At 39.5% G+C, this 27901-nt stretch overlaps 2 protein-coding genes and 1 long non-coding RNA gene across 5 annotated transcripts in view; 2 read left to right on the top strand and 1 right to left on the bottom strand.

The window, feature by feature from the left end:
* LOC121928148 overlaps positions 1-27901 on the top strand; it is a 448580-nt gene that overhangs the window by 283751 nt on the left and 136928 nt on the right. The window lies entirely within an intron of this gene.
* Positions 438-12288, bottom strand: LOC121928152. The gene is made up of 6 exons (XR_006103451.1): positions 12172-12288; positions 11636-11943; positions 9034-9231; positions 2543-2774; positions 2356-2442; positions 438-2247 (listed from the first exon to the last, which is right to left on the bottom strand). It is a non-coding gene; the product is annotated as an uncharacterized LOC121928152 (long non-coding RNA).
* Positions 16339-27901, top strand: part of LOC121928147 (enoyl-CoA delta isomerase 2-like) — a 50656-nt gene continuing 39093 nt past the window's right edge. The window contains exon 1 of one of the 3 annotated variants that reach the window (XM_042462467.1): positions 16339-16457. In XM_042462467.1, the coding sequence (XP_042318401.1) occupies positions 16378-16457 (80 nt within the window). In that variant the 5' untranslated portion in view covers positions 16339-16377. Of the gene's footprint in view, positions 16458-17633; positions 17663-27901 lie in introns of those variants that run through there. The other 2 variants (XM_042462466.1, XM_042462469.1) reach the window with 2 other exon arrangements.

Below are 27901 nucleotides of genomic sequence, written 5' to 3'. Positions count from 1 at the left end.
GTGTAATCCCAAACTTCACCCTGAGGTGCATCTACACTGCAAAAGTTTGAGACTGCTTTAACTACCATGGCTCAATTCTAGAATTTGGGGATTTGTAGTTTTGTGAACTGTTTAGCCTTCTCTGTCAAAGGGTGCTGGTGTTTCAATAAATTCCAGTATTTCATAGGATGGAGCCATGGCAGTTCAAGCAGTGTCAAATCTAATTTGTTTGGTAGAATTGAAGCTGCTGCAAATGCCTCTCTTCCTGAACATTTTTTTTCTCCAGGACAGAGCAAGTGAGAGGGACAACAGTCTGAGAGCCCTATGATTTCTAAAGTGACACAAAGTTCCACCTAAGGGGAGAGCAATGTTGTTCTCTCTGAACTGAACTCAAGAGCAGTTCCACAACTGTATTTTTAAGCACAAAAATGAATAAACAAAAGAGAAACAAACAGAAATACTTCCAAGGTTCTGATTTTTATTAATTTTGCATTATGGTTGTTATGTCTATTTGCCAGATTCAGTTTGGCAAGTTTTAAAATTATAAGTTTAACTTGATGACTATAAATCTCTCAAACAGCCTAACATGTGACCCCTGCCGGATGCCCAGGGGAAGGCGAAAAACCTCCAGGATCTCCAGCCAATCTTCCCTGGAGGAAAATTCCTTCCCGACCCCAAAAGTGGCGGCCAGTGCTACCCTGGGCATGTCGACAAGAGCCTTCCTTATGTAAGCAAATGGTGAAGCTCCCTCCTTCCATCTCTCCATGTAGAAGACATGCTGACATCCTCCAGGCTCCATCGTCATTATCAAAGAAAAGTCATGCTGTCTGGACAGCATGATGTTTCTTCTAAATTTTATTTTAAATTTCATAAACAGCGCTGCTAATTATATTTTTAAAAAATGGATCAGCAAATACTCTCTTACTGGAGTATAATTTTGCAGCGAGCAATATTCGACATCTTGCTATCCCCCATTTCCAAATGGTAAAAGTTTTCTAATGTGGATCTCTGAAGACCTTGTAGCATTTCTTCTTTCAAAAGTGGGCTTCATATTTCAAAAATTCCCTATGAATATATTTTATTAATTTTCTTTCAGAGGCTTGTCGTTCTCTGCCAACTTCATCTTGGCAGGATTTTACAACATCAAGGATCACAGGGGTCTTGCATAAATTCAGTCTAGAAAATGATGACATTAGAACAGGCAAAGACTTCTCATATCCTGGATCCATCAACAATCAGAACGGAGATTGCATTCAAGGAATCAGAAGATGACTAGGATTGGGAAGGGCAGCTATGAAAGAATCAGATAAAATCATAAAATTCAAAGCTATAACACTGAACACTAAAGAAAGCATCATCCATAGCATTGTATTTCCCATCAGCATCTATGGAGGTGGGAGATGGAGAATGAGGAGAGCTGAAAGAAAGAAAATCAGCTCATTTGAGATGTTGTTCTGGAGAAAAATGCTGTGGACACCATGGATGGTCAGGAAGACATGGATATGGAAATATATAAAGTATGAACTCTCCCTAGAAGCCAGGATGGACAAACTAAGGCTGTCATATTTTAGTCACATTATGAAAAGGCACAACTCACTAGAGAAGACAATAATGCTTGGAATGGTAGAGGATAGGAAAAAAAGAGGTGGACCACATACCAGATGGATAAACTCAGTTAAGGAGGCTATAGCTCAAAGCATGAAAAGGTATGCAGAATGGTTGAGGATGGAGGGGCTTAGAGAGTGTTTCACCCATGGGATTACCATGAGTCAAAGTCAGTTTGAAGGAAGTTAACAACAGTAAAAAAAATATTAATTTTTCAAACATCTTAACAGGCGGACGCTGCTGGATGCCCAGAGGAAGGCGAAAAACCTCCAGGATCTCTGGCCAATCTGCCCTGGAGGAAAATTCCTTCCCGACCCCAAAAGTGGCGGCCAGTGCTACCCTGGGCATGTCAGCAAGGACCACAGACCACCTACCTGCCAACTCTTGTTCAGGCCAAACTTATTCCTTCTTACCTTAAGGCTCAAACAATAAGCCTTTTTCTGCATCCACAGGGTTCATTTCTGGACATCACTCACTTTGTGACAGTTTCCTTGAAGTTTAAATTCTGTTATGTTCTCAGTTATTCTTAAATGTTTTGGAGTCACAGCTTTCATTCTTGTACATCACTTACCTTCTGATAGTTTCTTTGAAGAACGTCTCCTGAGATGTTTGTATGAATTAATGGGCTTTCTTGATGACCTCTCCTCATTTATCTGCAGAAACCTGTTATACAGCAATGAAAACAATTCGTTACATAGTGTTTATAGTTTATGAAAAGGGTGAGATTGCAAATGGCTTCCAGAAATTTTAGGATCAAAACTTTTGCTTCACCCCTTTTGTGCATGATGGGATGCTGTGCCCACATATACTCAGCTTTCCTGTATAGTGGAGCTTCAGTCCTTCTGTTGTCATCCAAGTCTGCAAGATGGAGGAGAAGAAGCATCAATGCACAGCTGTTGGTTTGCAGAAAAAATGGAGGAAGGAGGGTGGGACTAGAAAAGAAGTGCAGAATACTAACCTGGAGAACTGAGTCCGCCTGGAAAGCTGTCATCTTTGGGATTAAGGAAAACTCATGTTTCTGGGAGCTAAATTCCCTCCATGGTCACGAAGCCAACCCAACTGATGCCTCTGAAGGAACATAACTTCAGCTCTTCATATCTATTGACCATAAAGTGGGAAGGGTCTCTCCAGCTTTCACTTGGAGTCATCTCTTATGTTAGGCAGACCAGCAAGAAAATCAAGTTTCATTGCTGGTTTGGAAGAAGTGAGTCAAAAGGAAAGGAGATGTGATGTCGAGGTCACAATGGCATTAAGTAAGAACGAAAACAATTTAGAGGAAAGTTGGAAATGTGTTTTTACTGGCATGCAGTTCAGTCAAGGCTAGGCTGATGGTTTCTGTTCCTAATCATTCTGATGCATTTTCCTTTATGAAATTTTCATAAATCTAGGGGAGAAATTTGTAGTTATTTCCCCCTAGGTTTGTGGAGTCCCATCTCCAACATATCAGTGATTATGAAATGTTTCATGTCTTAGACTATCTTTTCAAGTCCTGTTAACACAGGAAAAAGCAGAACCTCTAAAAACTGAACAACAACACCCACCAAATGGCAAGAGCCATTTCTGGAGCTTTCCCTCTGCGCCATGCACTCAGTCTTCTGGTTTCTGGAGCTTTACTTCTCCCCCAGAAGGCTGCCTGGAGTCCGGTAGGGGAACGAGGAAAGGTAAGTGGGAAAGAAGAGGCCTGGACAATGCGCCCAGTCCTCCGCTTTCTGGAGCTTTCCCTCTCCCCAGTGGGCTGCCTGGAAGCCGGTGGGGGATGAGGGAGTGGGCAAGAGGAGGCCAGGGCCACGTGCCTAGTCATGTGGAGCTTTCCCTCTCCCCCAGCAGGCTGTAGGAGTCTGGTGGGAGATGAGGAAAGGTAGGTGGGCAAGAAGAGGCCTGGGCCACAAGACCAGACCTCTGCTTTCCGGAGCTTTTTCTCTCCCCCAGTGGGCTGCTTTGAGTCCAGTGGGGGATGAGGAAAGGTAAGTTGGAAAGCAGAGGCCAGGGCCACGCACCCAGTCTTCCACTTTCCAGAGCTTTTCCTGTCCCCCACACGCCCAGTCCTCTGGTTTCCAGAGCTTTTCCTTTTCCCCAGCGGGTTGCCTTGAGCCCATTGTGGGACAAGGAAAGGTGAGTCGGAAAGAAGAGGCCTGGGTAATGCGCCCAGTCCTCTTCTTTCTGGACCTTCCTCTCTCCTTCAGAGGCTCCCTATAGTCCATTCAGGGATGAGGAAAGGAGTGTGCAAAGGAAGAGGCCAGAGGCACATGCCCAGTCTTCTACTTTCTGGAGCTTTCCCTCTTCCCCAGAGGGCTGCCTGGAGTCCAGTGGGGGATGAGGAAAGGTAAATGGAAAAGCAGAGGCCTGGACCACATGCCCAGTCCTCTGCTTTCCGGTGGTTTCCCTCTCCCCCAGTAGGCTGCCTGGAGTCCAGTGGGGGATGAGGAAAGGTAAGTGGGAAAGAAGAGGCCTGGGCCACGCACCCAGTTCTCTGCTTGCTGGAACTTTCCCTGTCCCCCAGTGGGCTGCCAAGAGACAAAGTTGATAAAACTGGTTAGATACCATAGAGTGTGGGAACCGAATAACGCAAAGGACACTAGTCTTTATAGTTTACTGACTTAATACTGTATAAAGCATTGAGGGAAATAAGAGGAGGGAGTAAGAATTTGTAGAAGGTCACAGGTTGGAATACCAAATTGGAAATCATTTCTAGTGGAAAACAATATGACCTAGGTTCGTTTCTCTGGTTTGTCTTTTTGGAAAAAAAGGAAATAATAGGGTGAAATAGAAATGGGGAAAGTTTAAGGTTTAATGGAAGGGGGAAACCTAATAAAGGAGTTGTAAATTAGAGAGAGAGAGAGAAATTATTGTATATTTCAATGGCATTTAAAAGGACAATATTGAATATAGAGAATTTTTTTCTTTCATTTGTGAATGTTTTACTTTAGCTCTATATTGGAAGTGACTGTTAGAATTTTAATCCGAATTAATTATTATTGTTTTTCTTGCTTACAGATATTCTGTGTGGGGTTTGCTATAACCTAAAGAATAAGAAGAAGGGGAATGAAATAAATAGCCAAAGAAGAAATGAATATCAGAAATCAAGCACAAAAGGCACATCTTCAAAGCCAAAATCAGAGAAGAAATTCATCGGAGAGACCTCAAAGCCCTGATATGAGTCAATTAATATTAGAGAAAATAGAAAAATTATCAATAAATCTGTCAACAAATTTGGCTAAAGAAATGAATAATTTCAAGAAATAAATAAAAGAAGAGATCAAGGGTGGATTTGAAGGAAATAAATCAAACGGTAGATAAATTGACAATGGACATGCAAAAAACAAAACAAAGAGTAGAAATTTTAGAATTTAGAAGTGAAAAATTAGAAATGGACTTAGATTCACAAATAAAAGAGAAGAAGAACTAGATGAAAAAGCAGTCTGGAAACAGAAATTGAGAGAAAAATGCATTAAAATTAGAGGCTTACAAGAAGAAAAAAAATGAGAAATTGCCAAATTTTTGAAAAGGGATTTTAAATCTTTTGCATATGAAATAGATAACCTTTTTGAATCAAATTTAAAGTAAGGAAATGCACAAAAGATTTGTTCTTGATGACACATAACGAAATACCTTTTCAGTATAAAGACCAAGAACTAAAAGTTCTGAAAGACATTCCTGGGAGAATTTGACGAAAAAGGAAGAATATATTGGTCTGACAACTTTTCTTTGAAAAGAAGGAATATCTTATCGTTGGGAGGTGCCTGAAGGACTGACGTTCTGGTGGAACAAAAAGAGAGTGAGGATTAGTTCCCACGAGCAAGCAAGAACTTTCTTAAGATGTGCCACAGAACAAAATAAAGGATTGAACAAAGAAGAAGAGAAACAAACTCCAGGTGACAATAAAGAAAAAAAAGACTAATTTGATGAATACATTGGTTTTGGGGGATGCCTGGAGAATAAAGAATGGGACTAATAAAGATTACACCTTTTTTTCAAACCCACATAAAACATGGTTGAGAATTGACATGATCATGACCTGACTTCATCTAATCAAAAAAATACATAAGGTGTTAATATTACCAAAGGTTTGGTCTGATCATAACCCGGTCCAATTAGATTTAAAATTAGTAAGAAGAGAATTTAATTGGAAATTGAATACAACGATTTTGAAAGACGAGACATTTGTGAATGAACCAAACAAGAGCATTGAATTATATTTTAAGAAAAACTTAAACAAAGAAACATCAGTGCAGATAGTGTGGGACGCTCTAAAAGCGGTAATAAATGGGTGGTTGATTAAAAAAGTATCGGAATTAAAGAAAAAAACAAAATGATAAATTGACAAACCTCAATAAAGAATTGGAGAGAAAGGAAAAAGAGTTAAAGAATGACCCCAAAAATCAAAAGGCCCTACAAGAAATAAAATATCTACAAAAACAAATATCAATTTTAATGATAGAGGAAATGGAAAAAAATTAAAATTTACCAAACAAAAACATTTCAAATCAGTCAATAAATCAGGGAAAATTCTGGCATACCAATTAAAAAAAGAAAAAGCAGAGCATACAATTATGGCCATAAATGATGATGGAGCTTTAATAACAAATCAGAACAGAATTTAAAAAATCTTTTTAAGTTATTATATGGAGCTCTTTAAAAAACCAAAAGTTAAGGATTCAAAAATTCTAAAATATTTGGAGTCATTGAAGTTGAAGAAATTAATGGATGAACAAGGAGAAATTCTTAATAAACCAATAACCCCACATGAACTTTCACAAGCCATACAAAAAAGTAAGACGGGAAAATCTCCAGGACCAGACGGGTTTACAAATGAATTTTTTAAAACATGTGAAAAACACCTAAGTGGACCCTTACTTCAAACGATGAATGAGGTCATGATTGGTCAAATGCCCCAAACATGGACCCAATCAATTACAATTTTGTTACCAAAAGAAGGAAAAGATTTGACAAGTCCAAAAAATTATAGACCTAATTAACTTCTTAATTCAGACTACAAATTATTTGTGTCTACATTGGCAGCAAGGTTAAAAAGTGTTCTCTGTAATTGGATTCATTCAGATCAGTGTAGCTTTCTCCCTAATAGAATGATAAAAGACAACATTAGAAATTTACTAAATTTTATAGAAATTCATGAAAACAAAATTGATAAGAAATTGGCAATGTTTTTATAGATGTGGAGAAAGCCTTTGATAATATTAATTGGGAGTTTATGTTTGGGGTATTAAAAAATATAAAGGCGGGGGAGAAATTTCTAAGATGGACTGAAACAATATATGATAAATAAGAAACCAATATTTTGATAAGGACAAAAAAACCAAGCCATGTAGGATTTATAAAGGGGTGAGACAAGGTTGTCCCTTGTCCCCTCTTTTATTTATACTGACTTTGGAACCACTCTTGATAAATATTAGACAAACTCAACTGATTGAAGGATTTAAACTGAAAAGAGAAGAATACAAATGAAGAGCATATGCGGACGATCTGGTCCTGGCAATATCAAATCCAATTGAAAGTAGTTACCAATTATTAAAATTGTTAAAGAAATTTGGAGAAGTTGCAGGATACCGGATTAATATAGAGAAAACAAACGTTTTGAAGGTGAATTGGACTAAAGAAGAAAAGAAAATATTGGAACAGAAAACTGGATTCAAAATGGAGAAAGTGGTTAAGTATTTGGGTGTTACTATAACTACAAAAAATACAGATTTGTTTAGGAATAATTATGAAAAATTTTGGATTGCTATTTAAAAAGATGGGGAAAGCTAAACATTTCCTGGCTGGGCAAAATTGCATCAGTCAAGATGGTAGTATTACTGAAAAAGGTTTTCCTATTTCAAAATCTCCCCATTATAATCAATGACTCCCCCTTTATTAAATGGGAGAAAGATTTGGCCAAATTTATCTGTAATAATAAAAAACCAAGGGTGAAAATGAAGATTTTACAGGATTCAATTGATAAAGGTGGTTTAGCACTACCTAACCTAAAATGGTACTATTATGCATATACATTTGATTGGATAATGGACTGGATTAGATTGGATAAAAAGAGAATATTAAATTTGGAAAAAATAGACTTAAAATTTGGACTTCATGGCTACGATAAAATAAAACTTGATGGGAACTTTAAAAATCATCTAATTAGGAAATCACTGTTGAGGATTTGGGAGAAGTATAAAAAGAAATGGTGTTCCAAAATTCCAATATGGGCCTCCATCAATGAAGCAATGTTTAGAAGAGAAGTATTAAAATAAAATTCCTGGGTAACTTATGAAGACATAACAAAATTAGAAAAAGGGAAAAGGATAATGAAATCTCAGGAAGAGTTACAAAACGAGGGGTTCACGTGTAACTGGTTTGCATATAGACAATTAAAAGAAATTGTCTCGGACAGCAAAACTAGTGGTTTAGGACCGGTGGGTTTAGAATTGGAAAATATTATAAGACATCCGAAAAAACAAATTTCAAAATTATACAACTTGATTCATAAATTTGAATTGGAAGATGAAATAATAAAAGATTTCATGGTTAAATGGGCAAAAGACTTAAATGAACAGATACAATTGCAATATTGGGAAAAATTGTGGCAAATTAAAGTAAAATTACACTGAGTGTGGAACTGAGAGAAAATATAACAAATCATTATTTAGATGGTATCTAACACCCTATAAATTATCGAAAATGTTTTAAAATGACAAAAACGCTGGAAATGTAAAAGAGAGGTAGATACATATTTACATTGCTGGTGGAACTGTCCAAAATCAAGAAACTATTGGAAAACTATACACAATGAGATGAAAAAAATATTTAATTTCAAAGTGCGAGTGGATCCAAAAATGTATCTTCTGAATATAACAGAGACCCTAAATTTGGAGAGTGAAAAAAGAAAAAAATATTATTTTACATGATTATCACTGCAAGAATGGCATTTGCAAGATACTGGAAATCGGAGGATACTCCCACAATAGAAGAATGGAGATTAAAAGTAATGGATAGGGACAAATTAACTATTTTGCTGAAAAAAGGAATGTTAGAAAATTTCTACAAAGAATGGGATCCTTGGGGAAAAAATATACAATCAGAAAAAAAGGGAGAATTGCACATTGCTTTGTTAAAAGAATAGAAGAAACGAAAGGTTTAGAATAAATATAAATTAAAGACTGGTGTGGCTATAAAAGGTTATGTTTGTAAATAATATGGACTTAAACATTTATTTAGTAACTGAAAGACTCTAATGGATGAGGTTTATAGATTTATAGATAAGAGTTGGTAATTTAAATATTTCAAACTTGTGGGAGAAACTCAGTAAGCTCCAGGAAGTCAAATGTAGAATATATAGATATTAGTTATTCATATATTTGTAAAATGAAGATGGTGGTTGTGTAATAATTTGGTGAAAATAGATTGTGTTGTATGTATTGTTTTATAAAATTAAATAAAGAAATACTCAACCATTGGCTGTCCCATTCATGGTCCTTCTTGCTCAGCTGCTAACTGCCACTCCCTGCTGAAACCTTAACTGCCACAGAACAAGAGGCGCATCATAATGGAAGTCATGGTGCATCATCCAAGCCTTGTGTAAGCCACACTGGGATTGGCTATGAGCATCCTTCAAGTGTCCCTTGGGATGGTGGGCATATGTTGGCATATCTTGAAAAGAGATAGACAAGTCTTCAGTCCAGCACATAACCTTAAAACAGAGCCAGGCCATCTGTGTTCGCCATGTAGCAAAGTATAACAACATCCAAAATCCACAAAACAGTGTACAGTGGGGCCCTTGTTATCCAATGAGGTTTGGTTCCAGGACCCCCTGTGGATATAAAAATCTATGGAGGCTCAAGTCCCATTTGATACAATAGCCAAGCAAAATGGTGTCCCTTACATAAAATGGCAAAATCAAGATTTGCTTTTGGGAATTTATACTTTTCTGGAATATTTTCAAGCTGTGGAATTCTGGAATTCCTGGATAAGGAGGACCAGCTGTGCTTTGTGAATTCTGCTTGGCCCAAACAAGGTATCAGTGTTTTGTGGATTTTGGATGTTATTGTAAAATACAATCTTGGTTTTCAAAGCTCTCACAGAAGTAAGATCCTCATTTGTTGCTTCCTTAATTACCAGTCCTTTGTGTCCCTACTCTGGAGTAAATCAAATATTATCTGCCAGAGCTGTTCCCAGCTATATTATTATTATTATTATTATTATTATTATTATTATTGGGATTCATGTTATGCAGAGGAGTACAGGAACATGCAATTCATAGATAAGATTCTGTATCAGGGGTCGGCAATTCCAGATGTTGCAGCTGGACTACAACACCCATAGTTCCTCATCACTAAATAGATAAAGGCCTCATTCCCACTATCTTTTAAATCGGATTGTGAATCAGTTTGAACTGGTTCAAACGACCCTGGTTCCCACTTAATCGGAATCGTTGCAGTGATTCCGAGAGGGAGGCCATTCTCTAGACCCATTTAACCCGCTGATTTTTTCCGCTTCGTTTTCAATAAATCGATTCCGCACAAGTCTGAACCACAAGCAGATTGGAATCGATTCAAATTTCCCCTTTGGCCAGCTGGAACCAAATCATTTTGAATCGATTCACGTGAATGGGAACCATAAGTGGGTTATTTTGGAGGGAAAAAAGTGATTGGAGCAAATGTGGAAACACCGCATTGATTAGGATCGCACACTGATTTATCTGTAAATGGAAGTGGAGCTAAATAGGTACCACTTCGATGGGAAGGTAGCCGCATTTGGTGGAGTCATGGTAGCCACATGACCACGGAGCTGTCTTCGGACAACACTGGCTCATACACACAGTCTTTTCTTCTTGACCAGAGCTGAACCTTGCAAAACCGGAAAATTCACACCTTGCTCTCCTACCTGGAGATGACCCATGAAAACTGTAAAATTGGGGCTAGGCCCTGAGATCCGGCAACCCTACCCAGAATTTCCAAGCCAACATGGCCACCTTGGGAATTGCAAGCCAAAATGGTAACATTTCTAAGATCTAGATGCTGCTGAAGCAATGGCACCAGAGGCAACAAATAGATTTAGTAGCTATTAACTGTATTTATTTATTTTGTAATTATTGTTTCAGCTTATACTCTTCAAAATAAAAAATAAATAAATAAAAGGAAAACATTGAAAGCAGTTTGCATCCATTTTAAAATTGCACAAAACACTCAGAAATGTCAGAAACTTTTAAATACATCCTACATAAAAATTGCAGCCAGCCCAATCCTCCAATCTAACCAATCCAATTTTTTTGATGGTGAGCGAGGCTTCCCTCATGGGGGAGATCTCAAAGAATGGCTCCAGAATGAAAAGGCTATAGTAGTGACCACATTACACCATTCCCGATCTCTTTGATAGCCATCTTGGACGAAGCTTTATGAATCAAGATGAAGCCAGAGGACTTGAGTTTGCAAGGGCTACAAACGCAGGCAGCAGAATGTGAGAAAATTATGTTTTCCTAGGTTGCATCCGCATTGCAGAATTACAGCACCACTTTAACTGCAATGACTCTATCCTGGGATGGTACAGAGAGGCACAAGAGCAGGCTGAATACTAAACTATAAATCCCAGGACTGAACACAATTGAGCCATGCCATTTAAAGTGGTGTCAAACTGCTTTAATTCTGCAATATGAATACACCCTAAGATTTAGGGAATCTCTACAAGTTTCAGCTAAAGGGACTTATACACACACACACACACATTAACTCAGCATGGATGCATCCTTAGACTACACCTCCCACAAGGATTGCAGTGCCTAAGAAGGCATGGATAGCCAAGCATTCAGTAGACGTGACAGCAATAAATAGACACAACCAGTTTGTCAGTTGCTCTTGGCCCTTTGCTATGTAATCCTGCTGGTGTCAGTGTGCTTTTTGAATGCAAGTTACATTTTGAAAGGCCGTGGGACTAGTGGTTGGAGTGCAGACATCACAGACTCTGACATTATTACTATAAATTAAAAGCATAGAGCTAAAGGAATTCTAGAAACTGTATCTGCTATGAAGGAAGATATAGTTTGAAGCAATCTACAAACCACAATTGCTAGAGTACTTTGAGGAAGGGCAGGAAAACAACAATTAAATTGTCTTCAATGCTCTTGAAATGTGGAGTTTGGAGCTTGTTGACTGCCTAGTGGTGAGAGGCACGCAATGCAAGGAGACACAGTAGAAGAAGAATCAGGGAACAGGTGCTTGTTTCTTGGCATCTTATTTTGTGGCTGAGCGAGGGTGACCTGTTTCTCCGCAATTTTTCCTACTTCTTTTCTTGCACAATGGACATTGCCCTTTGCACCCAAGTCACAGCTGGATTCACGCAGATCTGCTTGCCATACTCATAACATACCTGAGGGAGAAGAGAAGGCTTTGGTTTGATATTTCTGCATCCATCAAGGTGGGCAACGTCTGAAGATGGACAGCTGCATGAACTCTGGGAGACTTCACCAAATTGTCACCAAATTGTCATGGCATGAATGAAGAACAGAGTATCCGCTGTCTCCAAGTGAGACCTCTGCAGATAGCTGAATATTAAGGGGTACTAATCATTGGAAAAGGAGGGATTTTCGATACTTACACGACAGCCTCCAGGTTGCATTCAGAGTCAGTCCTGTAGTAAGAGGTTATGCTCTTAATAGGAAGTGGTCGTTTGGCCCAAAAGTCAAAGCAACAATTCCTGGGAGAGCTGGGGCTCCTAGCGGCAGGAAGGCAAGGAAAGGAAAGAGAGAAGGAAAAAATATATTGTAACACAGAACTGCAATGGAGGCTTATAGCTGGCATATATAGGTCCTTCTCTGTTGTGGCACCCTATTTATTAAATATCTTCCAGGAATGGCAATCCCCCCCCAACTCTTTTGTAGGGCAGTGACCTGACAAGTCAGCAAGGGTTGAAGTCAACAAAATAGAAAAAGGCTGGGATTTATTTCTTCATAAATGGCCTTATGCATGCAAAAGAAATGAATTGAGTCATCTCGTAACATTCATATTAGAGATCTAGCATGCTGCAAGGCTTTGAGTGTTCGACTAGGACCAGGGTTCGAATCCCTGCATAAAAGAGAACATGGGCTGCTCCTGCACTGCAGAAATAATCCAGGTGGACACCGCTTTGGCTCCATGCTAGTCTGGGATTCTGAGAATTGTAGTTTGTTGTGCACCAGAGCTCTCTGAGAGAGAAGGTTAAATGTCTCATAAAACTGCAACTTCAAGAATTCCATAGCATGGAGCCATGGCAGGTAAAGCAGTGTCAGACTGGATTATTTCTGCAGTGCAGATGCAGCCATGGTCTCCTATTCTGGCTACTTGTTCTGCTACAAGTCTTCCAGCAGAGTTCATGTTCTCTTTTCTCTTGTGCTCATGAGCATCGATGAACAGCATTTGCAAAACACTAAAACAACAACAACAATAATAAAATTTATTTTTATCCCGCTCCTCTGTGTAACACAACCAGGGCGGTTTACAACATTAAAACATACATTCACATAACCCACCCCCACCCCCTAAAATACAATTAAACGATTTACAATTTAAAACATAGCGTAAAATAATAGACAAGAAAACAAACATTAACTGCAGCAGAACTCTTTTTGGTGGCTGCGAATCTATTCGGGAAAGGCCTGCCGGAAGAGATCCATCTTAACAGCTTTTTAAAAGCTGTTCAAGATGGTAATGTGATGGATCTCATCCAGCAGGCTGTTCCAAAATCTGGGAGCAGTAGCTGAAAAGGTCCTCTGGCGGTAGCAGACAACCTTGTTTTTACAGGTTGCAGCAAATTCCTCCCAGAGGACCTGAGTGTGTGGGGTGGGTTATATGGAAGGAGACGGTCCCGAAGATAAGTTGGACCCAAACTATTTAGAGCTTTAAAGGTGATAACCAACACCTTGCACTGGGCTCAGTGATAGCACTGAATGGGGATGGCTGGGCGCCGGGTGATGGAACGAGGCCTTTTGGAGGATGCTTTTGTGTGCGGTAAGCGATCCCAAAATCGGTGTTATATGGTCTCTTCTAGTTGTACCTAAGACCAGCCTGGCTGCCATGTTCTGTACTAACTGGAGTTTCCAAACCAAACACAAGAGTAGCCCCATGTAGAGTGCATTATAGAAATCCAGACGTGACGTTACCAGAGCATCTACCACAGTTTCAAGGTCTTTAACTTCCAGGAAAGGGCGCAGCTGGTGTATCAGCCAAAGCTGATAACAGGCACTCCTGACTGTCGCATTTACCTGATTAGTTATCTGGAGCGATGGATCAAGGAGCACCCCAAGACTGCAAACACAGTCCTCTGGGGATTTAGGGGTTTCTCCCTCTGTTCTTGTTAATAAGTAGGTCACCCCTGGAGACAGGAGAGTAAATTCACTGTTTGAATACCTCCATCTGTTGAGTAAAAGGCTTGGTTATTACACTTCTGAACAGTACAAAAGCACCTGTAATGTTTACTCTGACCCATCAAATATTTATCATTGTTCTACTAGAGAGGCTATTGAAACTGCAAATAAGGCAAAGCTCCTTCTTGAAACTTGTTATTCCTTATGGGGAATGAGAAGGTATGGCACACAAGGTAAAGATTAAAAAGCACTTAACATAGCCGTACAATTGTGATTCAGATCCTGGAAGTAAATTCAAAAGGGGGGGGGGGACCACTGAAGGACTGCAAGGTAGCTGTGTAAACAGCAGACCAAGGAAAACCTGGCAGAAATGAAAAGAAAACGTTTTATACAAAGCACTGAAATGCCCACTGTTATGATGATTCAGAGTATTGAAGGAAAGAGTCATTTTCTGCATCATGGAAGCCCTATCACCAGAGAGTAGGTGATCCAAGGCAGGCTTCCCTTCTGACGCTGCCAAACTTGAGAACACAACCAAGATCTTTTTATTCCAAAAGCATTTAAAAGGGAAAGTTTTCAAAGAACAGGCTGAGGGTCCCTTACTGTTTCATTGCTTTCAATCTTCTGAAGTGTAGGTTACATCATTTTAGTATTATAAATAGTTTCACTCCATTTTAATCAATTTATTTATTTAAAGTATTTATATCCCGCTCACTTTTAATGTTTTTAACTGCCTCATTCATATTAAATTGTGCATTCCTTGAATTACAATTTGGAGAGAAATATATAACTAAATATCATAACACTTTAGAGAAGCCAGTGTGGTATCATCGTGGTGTTAGACTATGACTGTGGAGACCAGGGTTCATTCAAATCTCCACTCAGCCATGGAAACTCATTGGGTGACACACTCTCAGCCTCAGAAAACCCCACAATAGGGTCACCATACGTTGAAAACTAATTGAAGGTATGTAAGAACACTTACTCAGAAGCAGAGTTGGAAGATATCTGATTATGTACAGTATATGGAAATACAGGTACAGTACTGTATTCCACAATCCAAAATAAATAAATAAACCAACATCAAAATCCCCTTCTGGTCCCAAGCATTTTGGAAAATGGAGACCCAACCTGTGCTGCATTTGCCATAAGTGAACAGAAGATGGCAAGCTTATAAAAATATTTACCATGTTCCTGTGAGGGCGGCTCACACACCACCAAGGCCTGCAATCATTGGCACACTTGCCATTCAAGGGGAGTTTGCCTGTACACCCATCTGAATGAATCATAGAACCATAGAGTTGGAAGAGACAGCAAGGACCATCCAGTCCATCCCCATTCTGCCATGCAGGAACTCTCAATCAAAGCATCCCTGACAGATGGCCATCCAGCCTCTGCTTAAAGACCTCCAAGGAAAGTGTGAATGCAAATCAAGAGATGCCGCCCCCATGGTATTAATAAACCCCTTTCCTTGTTCTTCCTTGCAACATGCATTTTTGTTGGCCCCACACTGTTTTGTGGATTTTGGATATTACTGTTCTTTGGCACTGTGAGAGGGTGACCAGAGATCCTCCTTTTCCAGAACATTTCCAACAAACAAAACAAAACAAAGCGTCCTTCATTTTGAGCATGACTAAGGAGCAGAAAACACAGACCTATGACTATCAAATCCAATTTCTTTTTTCCCGTTTGCCTGATGAAGCCAGTTTGATTTTGAAAGCTTGTAGCATGTATTGTGCATTTTGGTTGGCCCGATAAAGGTATCATTGTTTGGATGTTATTAGGTTTGCTATTTCAATAGGTGATCTCCCTGATCCTTGTTGTTGTTGTTATTGTTGTTGCTGTTGTGTACCATCTGGACTAAGACCAGAAACAGAAAATGCAGTCCTATGACTAACATCTTCCATGTCATTTTTTTCCTGTTTGCCTGATGAAGAAGCTTGCAACATGTATATTGTGCATTTTGGTTGGCTCCATAAAGGCATCATTGTTTGGATGTTATTGGGTTTGCTATATGGCCAACACAGCTACCTCTGGATGTTTCTTTCCCAATACTAGTTGGTTATTCTGGGGGCCTGAGTAAGATAATGCACATTGGCCCAAGGAAGTGTGGAGGCACCTTGAGCCCCAAGATGTCCTTTATTGAGAAATCAAACACAGAAGAGAAGACACACCAGAGACGCAGCACAACAAGGACTTTAATGTTTGAGCCTAAAATCTAGGCGAGTCTTGGCCTTGGCCATTCTTTGGGAATCCTCCCTCAGGCGGGAAGGCAGGAGGCGGCCTCCCTCCTCCTTCCCCTTCTGCTCCTCCTCCCTCAGGGACTCAGGCGCCTCCTCCTCGGGCCCTGTGCGTGGAGCCCGAGCCAGGCAGCAGCAGCGGCAGCAGGCCTCCAGGAGAGGAGGCTAGGGCTCTCTCTCTCTCTCTCTCTCTCGCTTCTCCCTGGGCTGCAGGTAGGAGCCATGTCCGCTGCTGCTGCTTCTGCTGTCGCCTTCCTGATGCGGACTCTCTTGTGCCCTCGCCGCCCGCTCTCTGGGGTTAGGTGAGAGACGGACATAGGGGGATACTTGCCCATAGGGGATCATTGGGGGATACTTGCCCATAGGGAGGCAGAGGGGGATACTTGCCCATAGGGGATCATTGGGGGATACTTGCCCATAGGGGATCATTGGGGGATACTTGCCCATAGGGGATCATTGGGGGATACTTGCCCATAGGGAGACAGAGGGGGATACTTGCCCATAGGGGATCATTGGGGGATACTTGCCCATAGGGAGACAGAGAGGGATACTTGCCCATAGGGGATCATTGGGGGATACAGTATTTGCCCGTAGAGGAGCATTGGGGGATATTTGCCCATAGAAGACATTGGGGAATGTTTGCCCATAGGGAGACATTGGGGGATATTTGCCCATTGAGGATCATTGGAGGATATTTGCCCATTGAGGATCTTTGGGGGATACTTGCCCATAGAGAGACATTGAGGAATAGTTACCAATAGGGAAACATTGGAGAATATATGCCCATAGGGAAACATAGTGGGATAGTGCAAATCTACAGTGCTATATAAATAAATAAATAATACTTGCCAATAGGGAAACATTGGGGAATACCTGCCAATAATAATAATAATAAGTTTATTTATATCCCATCCCTCTGTTCAACACAGCCAGGGATCGTTGAGTAGTATTTGCCCATAGGGAAACATAGGAGGATACTTGCCCACAGAATCATAGAGTTGGAAGAGACCACAAGGGCCATCCAGTCCAACCCCATTCTGCCATGCAGGAAACATTGGGGAATATTTGCTCATAGGGAAACATCGGAGAATACTTGTCTGCAGGGAAACATAGGAGAAAATGTCTTATAGCATGTTCTTGCCCATAGGAAAACATTGGGCAAGTACAGTATTCAATGTCTCCCTATGGGCAGGTATTCTCTGGTGATTCCCTATAGGCAAGTATGGTTTCTCAATAATAATAATAATAATAATAATAATAATAGTTTATTTGTATTTTCCCACCTCTCCCAGGTGGATCGAGACAGGATTGCAACCAGTTAAAACATATACAGTACATTAATATAAAATATATTTTTAAAATACATCAATAAAATGGCGCAGTTAATATAACACTAAATCCGTCGAGTGGTAATGCAATAATTTGTCCAGTAGTGAAATTGTGGACAGGTGGATAAGCTTGCCAGAAGAGATCCGTCTTAAGTGCCCTCTTGAATGCGTCCGAGGAGGTAATAAAACGGATCTCTTCTGGGAGATCGTGCCATAGTTTCAGAGCAACCGCTGTAAAAGCTTTCTGAGAAGTCAAATGTAAGCTTAGTTGGAACATATTCTAACACATTCTTCCCAGTTACTCTGAGAGTGCGGGGCGGATTGTGTAAGGAGAGGCATTCCCACAAGTAACTCGGGCCCAAGCCATGTAGGGCTTTAAAGGTGATAACCAACAGCTTACACCTATGGGCAAGTACTGTCTTTTGTTTTAGTAGGTTCAACTTGAAGGCACACAAACAACAACAGTAGCTTGTGTGTGTGTGTGTGTCTATGGCTGTCAGGTGCCCCTCATAATTAGTGATGTTCCTTTATCAGAGGGTTGGAAAGCTTTTTATAGGACTGGCAAGTGTCCCTTATGGTAAGGGATGTCCTCCATTTGAAGGATGGAAAGCTTTAAAAAAATGTTTTGTTCAAAACACACTACAGAAACAATCTGGTTTGAGACCATTTTAACTGCCCTGGTTTCATGCTAGGGGATTGTGGGAAATTTTGTTTATTGTCTCCAGAGCTCTCTGGCAGAGAGAGCTGGCTAAATGTCTCACAAAACTACAGTTCCCAGGATTCCCTAGCATTGAGCCAGGGTAGTTAAAGCTGTATCAAATTGGATTATTTCTGCAGTGTGTTTTGGACCATAAACTGAACAAAATGTGAAAACAAACAAACAAACAGAAAACCCCCTCAAACACCCCCTTTTTAATAGCCACTGCGGGTTGAGGCTCACTTATCCAAAATGTTTGGGACCAGAAGTGTTTTTTAGATTTTGGAATGACTATTTGTATTGATACTGGTTTGTGCCTTCCAGACATTTCTGACTTAAGGCGACCCTAAGGCAAACCTATCATGGGGTTTTCTTGGCAAGATTTGTTCAGAGGACGTTTTCCATTGCTTTCCTCTGAGGCTGAGAGTATGTGACTTGTCCAAGGTCACCTAGTGGGTTTCATTTGCAAGGTAGCACTTGAACCCTGATCTCAAGAGTTGTAGTCCAACACTCAAACCAGTACGCCACACTATCTCTCTGTATTTGCATTTATGTACATAATAAAATATATTGGAAATGTGACTCAAGTCTAAACATGAAATTCACTTACATTTCATATATACCATATGCACAAACCACAAATGTAATTTTATGCACAATCTTTTTAATAATTTGTGTACACTGAACCATCAGAAAGCTAAAGTATCATTAACGCAGCCATGCATGAAAAACGTTTTGGGTTTTGGAATATTCCAGATATAAGGGAAAATCAACCTGTACCCACTTGCCAACCCCACATGTTATAAATCTGGAGTGTTTCTTATTGTTGTTTTGAAAACCTGGCAGATCTGTTGTCAGGAGAAGCCATGGCCAACTTTTTCTGCCTCTCTCCTGTGAGGAAAAGGATTGGGAAGAATATCTCCTTTCTCCTTCCCAAGGGCCTTTTTTTAATGCCCCCTTGTTCCTAGCCTTACAACTATTTGCAGATGATGAAGAGTGAAAACAGATGCAGTACCAAAGTGAAAATTTAACTCTAATGTACTAATTATTCAGTTTACAAGGAAAATGAATGTATGCTGACAGTCCATGTAACTCAGTGCTAATATCAGTTAGTATTCTGGAGCCCTGAGTAGGTTAATGCACACTGCCCCAATTAAGTTTGCAGACACCTTGAGCCTCCAATATGTCTTTTAAAAACAATATTAAGCATACAAGAAAAGACATCAGACATGCAGCACGGGAACTTAATATTTGATCACTATGGACCTAAAATCTAGTTAATCTTTGCCTGGGCATTTGTTTGGACATGTTATGTCCAGTTTTTCTGTGATAGACTGAAGATGTCTTATAATAAATCATGATAAAATAAACAATAAAACAAATAGCAGTAAAATGGCATCCTTAAAACTGCACTAATGCCAGTAGATTAAAAATAAAAGCCCTAAGGTGTACTAAAATGATATAGGCTGCAGTCTTGTGTACACAGTGAGACCTACTTCTGAGTAAGAAAGCATATGGATGTGATGTTAAGAGCCTGTTTAAAAGCAGGCAAAGAGGACCTGGTGACCCTCACTTGCCATAGTTTTCAGAAATAGCAAATTAAATGATCTCTCTTGTCCTCAACTGCTCTTCTTCTGCTGACAAAATAACAGTGAGGAGGAGCTCAGAAACCTAATGCAAATATCAGGCAAGTTCATCTCAGAAGTGGTATTGATGATTATTTTTCTCCTCAAGAAAAAAAATCCTTGGAATTTGGGGTGACATAATTTTCTGTGTAGAAGGAATCACGTGAACCACAGTTGGATTAAGTTAGAATTAAGTTCACATGGCAGATTTAGAAAATCAGCACAAGACACACACCTAAAACGAGCAAAACCTCCATAAAATCCCAGTTATTGTTATTATTATCGTTTATTTATATAGCATCCTTCCATGTACGTGACACTTTACAAACAGTTGCAGAATAAAACATTTATATACTATTCAATAATATAAAATACTAAAATACAGTATTAAAATCCAATTTAAACCCCCCCCCCATACACACACAGACATAATGTGAGATAAAACAAAATAGGCAGTACAGATAATAAAATATACTAAAAACATAAATGGTTTGTATTTATGAGTCCTTTGGGCTTCTGTGGTTAGGGCAGGGCCATGCTTTATGCATTAAACACAGTTGTGTGGGTGCTAGTTTCTCATCACAAAACAACAACAGCATTGTTTTAATGGAAGACATTAAACTTGGACACTCAGGTCCACACTGTCAGAGCCCTAACCCAGTCAAAGTTCCTTGACAAGTATGCATGGATAATTAGAGAATTATATTCCCAACAGTCTATTTATGCTATGGGATGGTTTCATGAAACACTGGTGTACATGCAACAGTAATTCATATTTGCTGGGTATGGAAATGTGCATGCTTACAGAAAATAACATGTAATTTTTTAATCATTTATGCCAAACATAATTTTATAGAATCTCAAGGGTGACTGGCATTTTTATATAAGGTTGGGATATATTTCATGCATACAACTTAAAACATTATCAACTGAGATGCATATGCTGTACTGTCATCATCTGTTAAAGCTATCTTCAAAATGTTAGCTCATAGAAAAGGCAGGAATGCTAATGTAGCATACCACTCGAGGATACAAACCTGGAAATACCTGGTTTAGTTGAGATCTTCTCTGCTTTTATTTCCATTGTTAAAAAGAAAATAACAGCAATGTCACATATGTCTACTCAGAAGTGAGTCCCATTGAATTCAGTGTGGTTTTCTATTTGGGGTAAATGGGAAGAAGGTTGCGATCTCACTCATGTACCTATCTAGCTGGGTCATTAGAAGAATGAATTAATATGGATGGTAAGCAGAAACGTTGGCTTGGTTCACTAACCAGCTGTTATTGGTAAATTCTTAGTTGCTTCTTCTTGTTCCAGGGTTCCATGCAATATTTTCCAAACCCCCCCCCTCGTCACTTGATCTCTGCAAGCCTCTGACTTAAAGGAAGAGTAGGAAGTCTTTGGCTTTGGACAGGACTATAGAGAAAGCATGTGCAGTGCCAGATCACTGTGCTGCTGTTTCCAAAAGTCTTTATTACATGGCAGGGTGGTGGTGGTGGTGTTTGCCCCAATTACCTTAAAGATTAGTGCAATTTTGGGAATGGGATCAGTTGGAGAGCATTCTGGTCAAGGCAGAACCACCTAGGAATCTGGTGATCAAATTTTGGAGGCCTGTTATTTTAAAAACCTCTAAAGAAGAAGACTCCACAACTCTCTGAGGCATCGTATTCCACTATCAAACAGCTCTTATTGTCAGGAAGCTCTTCCTTTTAGGTGGAATCTGTTTTCTTGTAGCTTGAACCCATTGCTCCAGGTCCTATTCTCTGCAGAAAACAAGCTTGCTCCATCTTCAGTATGACATTTTTATTGAAAATTTGCTTACAGGATTGTCCTACATAGTAGTTAAAATGCATTTGGCACATGCTTTCTATGACTGCATGCAGGAGAAACTACAGAAAAAGTAATTTTGGGCATTGTGGTAGTAATCTTTGCCACCCCTTTCATACAGTTATTAAAGCAGCAAATGTTTAATTATAATGCACTGTAACTGAAAATTGGGAGTGAGTGGGCCAGTATATAGAAATTTAGCTGGAGTCAATTATCATATAAGTTGGTTGATGTGCTTGCTGAAATTTTCTCTTCTGCACAAGTATTTAAAAAAGGTGGGAGCTTTGTTCTCTTTCCCATCCGGTCAAACAAGAATTGACACATTATTGGGTTACATGTTTGTCAGATTGGAGCACGCCAGAACTGGGATGGGGGTTGGGAAAGGGACAGTTCTGATGCTAATTCCTTGAGAAAGAAGTTTACATGCCAACTGAACAGGTGTGGGAGACTCAGTTTTACAGTGCGACATAGGGGTTTGAGTGCTAGACTGTGACTTTGGAGACCAGGTTTTGATTCTCAACCTAGTGGGTGACCTTGGGCTAGTCAGATGCTCTCAGCTTCAGGGAAAGGCAATGGCAAACCTCCTCTGAACAAATATTGCCAAGAAAACCCCATGATAAGTTTGCCTTAGCGTTGCCACAAGTTGAAAATGTCTTGAAGGCACAGAAAAGAGCAACAACTAGTGCTGGAACCTGCCTAGCTGAAGACCTGTTGGAATGCTTACATATTAAGAGATGAATGTACTATACATGAAGGTATCAATAACTCTTTGTTGGATCAACATTTTTGGGGGTTGTAATCCCAGTTTTTAAACCCTAGTAAATTGTGACCTTCCTCACACAAATTAGGTCATTTGAGATTATTCAGATGCATTGCTTATTGAATAACTTGTGTCTTTGGTAGCTTACTTACTGTTGTTTTGTGTAATTATACACAATACAGGGATACTGCATTTTATATGGTTGGTTGCCCTGAAATAAAAGAAAGTTGAATAAGGCATGCCTCATCTTGGCTGCAGCTACATTGTAGAACTAGTGCAGTTTAATACAGTGGTACCCCGGGATACGAATTACCCAGCTTACGAATTTTTCGGGATACGAAAAAATCCCATAGGGATTTATTGTTTCGGCTTACGAAGGTTTTTTCGGGTTACGAAAAAACCCCGGCGCTGTTTTAAATGGAAAGGCCGCCACCGGAGGGCAGCAGAGAGCTATTTTTTCCATTAGCGCCTATGGCAATTCGGCTTACGAAGGTTTTTCGGGTTACGAAATTAGCCGCGGAACGAATTAATTTCGTAACCCGAGGTACCACTGTACTGCTTTAATGGACATGGCTCAGTGTTATGGAATTCTGGGATTTTTTTATTTTTATTTTTATTTATTTTTTTGGTGAAATATTTAGCTTTCTCTGCTAGGGTGCTCTGGTACCACAACAACTACAAATCCCAGGATTCCATAGGATGGAGCCATGACAGTTTAGGAAGTGTCAAACTGCATTCATTTTGCAGTGTGGTAGCAGCCCTTGCCTGGAGCAGCTGCTTTTCCTTTTTGAAAGTTCATCTGAACTTGTGATTGACCCCTTTTCTGTGGAATAAAACAAAACTAGAGATTCATATACGCTTTGAAATTCTTGTGTGGCAGAATAATAGAAGATAGAATAATGATGGTAGAGAGAAGAAATGTCAGGACATGAAATTTTGTACCAATTAAAACTTCATTAAAACAACATTTCAATTCTGTTTAGCAGTATTTGCAGGGTTATTTTTAATGCAAGCAGAACCTTTGACCCGTTACCTCTGACCCTTCATTTCCTTCTGAAAACTAAGTGACAGTTTCTATGTGATAACCTCATGCATTTTCAGTGACAGTGGTCTCTTAATGAATTTCAAAGTTATTTTAAGCAAACAGTTCAGAGCTTAATTGTGGCAAGAAAATTCACAGATGTTTTAGAAAAACAGATAATTGTAGGGTTCTGTGTTCCAAACACAATGAGTGAACAGGTTTTTCAGTTTGTGGTCTATTTTTAAGTTTTAATAAAAGGCAGAAATTAAAAAATGTGAGACTTTAGGTCGTGGTGCACATAGGCTTAGGATGACCCTTATCACTCTGACCAAAATGAAAAAATGGAGTGTGTCTCTGGAGAAGAGCCTGTTTGTATATTGTTGCAGTATATTGCCTATTGTTATTAAATACAATAACAGTCCACCCATTTAAAATGTATTTAGTTTGAAGTGTTCACAAATACTAAGCAGATTTAAAATGGAAACGTTGCTTCAGCCAAGAGATATCCCTTCCATTTCGCCTCTTCCATTTACCAGACAGGCTGCCATATATTTGCATATTGCATGTAGTTTGACACTAACAGGTTCTGAGATTGATCCAGGGTTGTATGAATTAACTAGTTTGCATTTGTGATGCTGCAGAATAATTTCCTTTTGCAAATAACGATTTCCCTCTTCCTGTCTTTCTAATTGTAGCGAATTGCGAGAAGCTCTGTTACAGTCCTCTGGAAACTGAGTATGGAGAGAGACAGAACCATTGTTTAATCATGAGTATCTGCCCTTTCTGAAGGAGCTAATTGGAAGGTTCTGCTGCATGGACCATAGTAGCTTGATAACACAGAATGGCTTGGAGGTTGAACTAACAAATTGGAAGCTGAACTAATGAGTTCAGTTCACATTTAGAATGTGGCACATGCAATCCATCATAGAGAAGGAACATTTCCAAGATGCAATGTAGCACTAAGTGCTCAGTATGAATAGAGATAAAACGATGTGCAAAGTCCTCTCTCTTTTTTGGTGACAAATGTAAGGAATTAGAGAGAGAGAGATTCCTTACATTTGTCAAAAAGTGGGTGTATATATACATGCACACACAAACACAGAGATATTTCGCAAAAGATGAACTGTATGGTTCATGACATGTTTAATACTGTGGTTTGATAGATTTTCTTGGGCAAATATCGTTCATGGCAGGATATTTGGGAATGCAGTCTGTTGCCTAGATTCTAAACACTTGTTTTCATGCATCTGCCTCAAATACAATTTGTAAAATTCTCAAGAATACATTTTTGGATAATATTCTCCAACCTGAGTATTTTTGATAATTTTCTCATTAACACTTGTTAAATATATTTAAACATTTTTACTGTTTATTAATGTATTTCTTCAATAGAACCTAAAAATCATAAAAGTTTCTAGTTATTAAAATAACAGCAAGCTTTATTCCGCCCCGCCCCCCAAAAAATTGCCTCACATTCTGTTCTTGTTTGGTAAGTAGACTGTCAGGAAGTAAACTCTCAAAATGATTGCTTTATTTTCTGTAACATTCAGAAACTTTCCTTATCTTTGGTTGATCTGATTTGAGCAGTATAATACTTAGCAACAGGATTCATGCAATGTTTGGATTCAGATCCAAAATACATCTACAGACTCTGTTGCTGTTGTTTTGTGCCATCAAGTTAGCTTCACCTAAGAGTGGCCCTATGAATGGGAGGCCCCAAGACATCCTGTCATTAACAGTCTGCTTACATCTTGCAAATTCATTTTCCCTGATTGAATTTATCCACCTGCAATGCAGACTTTCTGTTTTCTTACTGTCTTCCACTTTCCCAACTACTCATGATGAGTCAGAGATATGATGATAGTCTCAGTTAAGTCATGTTAGCTTCTAGAGAGGGTTCCAGTTTCTTTGCTCTTCGATCCATTTATTTGTCTCTTTGACAATCTGTGTAACAGGTCATTTCCTAAATCCACTCCACCTGGAATTCTTTAAAGAAATCTTTTGGAAAATATTCCAAGAATAGTATCACCTCACTTTCAGTATCAAGACAGAGTAACATCATAGTTCAAGATGCAGAAGTTAAAAGGTTCCATCTTATTAACTTCACTGGTGACATAAGCAAGACAGGATCAAACTGTAAGGCTGTGTTGTATGCCTTATGTACCTTCAAGTCACTTCTGACTTATGGTGACCCTAAGGCAAACCTATCATGGGGTTTTCTTGGCAAAATTTCCTCAGAGGTTTGGCATTGTCTTTCCCTGAGGCTTAGTGCATATGACTTGCCCAAGGTCACCTGGTGGGTTTCATGATCGAGCAGCAATTGAACCCTGGTCTCTAGAGTTTTATTCCAACTCTCAAACCACTATGTCACGCTGGCTGTAAGGCTACCCAGGGACAATAGCTTTTTAAAAGAGATTTGAGAACAGGGATGCTGTTCCCTATGGTATATGTGTGGGATTTCTTAATGTATCTGCCAGGTGCAGTTTGAAGTGCTGATCCCTGTCAAACTGGTTTAAGCAATGTTTAATGCTAATTAGACCTGGAGCTACTTGTGATCTGACTGGATCAGTTTCATCACTCTGCTGACTGGAAGCAAAGGGGCTGCAACTGGGAAAATGGAGCAAAGGAGCCTGCTCCATAGTGATTTTCCTTTTTTGTGGTTAATAATGGTATTAAGCTACCAGTAACAGGAGAGGGCAGTTACTACAGTAACAGTAAGTCAGCATTACTCTTCCTGCTCTGTTGAAACAGTAGTCTGTACACAGTTCAGTATATACGAATTCAGTGTGTTAATGAGTGGTGGATGCCCAATCACTTTTAAATAAATAACTTCTGAATAAATGGAAGCTGCCAATTTTATGTAAATACTGTGCATAATCAATGCAAGATCTACTTGATCAAATAAGAGATTGCCAGTTTCAAAGCTGATATATTACCAAAATCTTAATATTCAATTTTCACATTCATGAAATAAAGCCAAACAAGTTGTCCAAAATGCCATTTAGTTTTGTGTCATAAGAACAGGAAATATGCTTTTATGTCTTGTATGAAGGAATAGAGAGCATGCTGATTACTGTATATACTCATGTATAAGTCTAGAAATTTTAGTCAAAAAATTGACCCCAAAAAGCTGGGTTGACTTATCCACAGGTCAGTGTGGAAATTTTAATTTTAATTTTAAATTATTATAATTATTGTTTTATAATTTTAACTCTTCCTCTTTTCTGAGTAGAGTAGCAAAAGGTAAGAGCTTAGTCCATCCCAGTAACACCTGAAAGAAGCACCAATCCTTTCTACTCTTTCCACCATGATGCCACTTCTGGCCTTTTTCAATGTGGGGTGGGAAAATGGCAGTGTGGTACCTCTTTCGTACTTCCCCTCAAAGGAATCTGAATAAGACATTTATGGATGAAGACAGTAGACTTTGTCCTTTACATCTTTTGCTACATGGCCCTTTTATCCTCAACTGATCCACGAGTCATATCAAAATCCACAGTCTTAGTTGGAGAGCTTCAGATTTACATGAACTTTGGCTTACGGTTGGCTCAATGGAGAAGTTTTTGATCAAGTTGTTCGTTTCCCTGGTGATTGTGTTGGTCGGGTCTTTTTTCTGTTTTTTGTACACTGCACCCTTTCCTTACGCGGGGTATCTGTTCCAGACCCCCACCCCTGAGTAAGGCAACTACCGTGTATGCTCGAGCCCCATTGAAAACAGTGGGACTCGTTTATGGGGTGCGGTGCACGTGCCATTGCCACTACTTCTTATTTCTGTATTGTTGTTTTCTTAAATCTAAAAAACACCACAAGCCTCTATAATATAAAGCAGGGAAGGTGAATGCATGACCTTCTAAATGTTGTACCACAAATCCCATCATCCCTCACTAAGAATGGCATCTCCCCTCTGGATGTCTGTCTTGAGTTGCTAATGGGCTGGATGAGGGAAAACAAACTCAAGTTGAATTCAGAGAAAATGGAGGTACTTGCAATAGGAACTCCAGGTCAAGATGTCAACCAATCCTAGATGGAGGTCACACTTCCCCTAAAGGATGAAGTCGCAGTTTGGGAGTACTCCTGGACTCATCCCTACAGTTGTCATCTCACGTAGATGCGACAGCCAGACATGCTTGGTATCAACTTCAGTTGATACGCCAACTGTGTCCTTACCTGGACCGAAAGGACCTTGAAGCAGTGGTATAAGCACTGGTAATCTCTCATCTTAATTTCTGTAATGCACTCTACGTGGGGCTACCCTTGTACCAAGTTCAGAAGCTTCAGTTGATTCACAATATGGGAGCCAGATTGGTTACCGATTCTTCCAGGATTGACCACACCTGCTTTAAAATCTCTTCATTGGCTGCTGATTAGCTTCCAGGTGCAGTACAAGGTTGGTTATTACCTTTAAAGCCCAACATGGCTTGGGCCTGAGTTACTTGCGGGAACACCTCTCCCTACATAATCCACCCCGCACTCTCAGAATAAGTGGGAAG

Source organism: Sceloporus undulatus, chromosome 4, assembly GCF_019175285.1.
Source record: "Sceloporus undulatus isolate JIND9_A2432 ecotype Alabama chromosome 4, SceUnd_v1.1, whole genome shotgun sequence".
In the NCBI taxonomy this organism is placed as follows: Eukaryota; Metazoa; Chordata; class Lepidosauria; order Squamata; family Phrynosomatidae; genus Sceloporus; species Sceloporus undulatus.
This window is presented reverse-complemented; position numbering and strand designations above follow the sequence as displayed.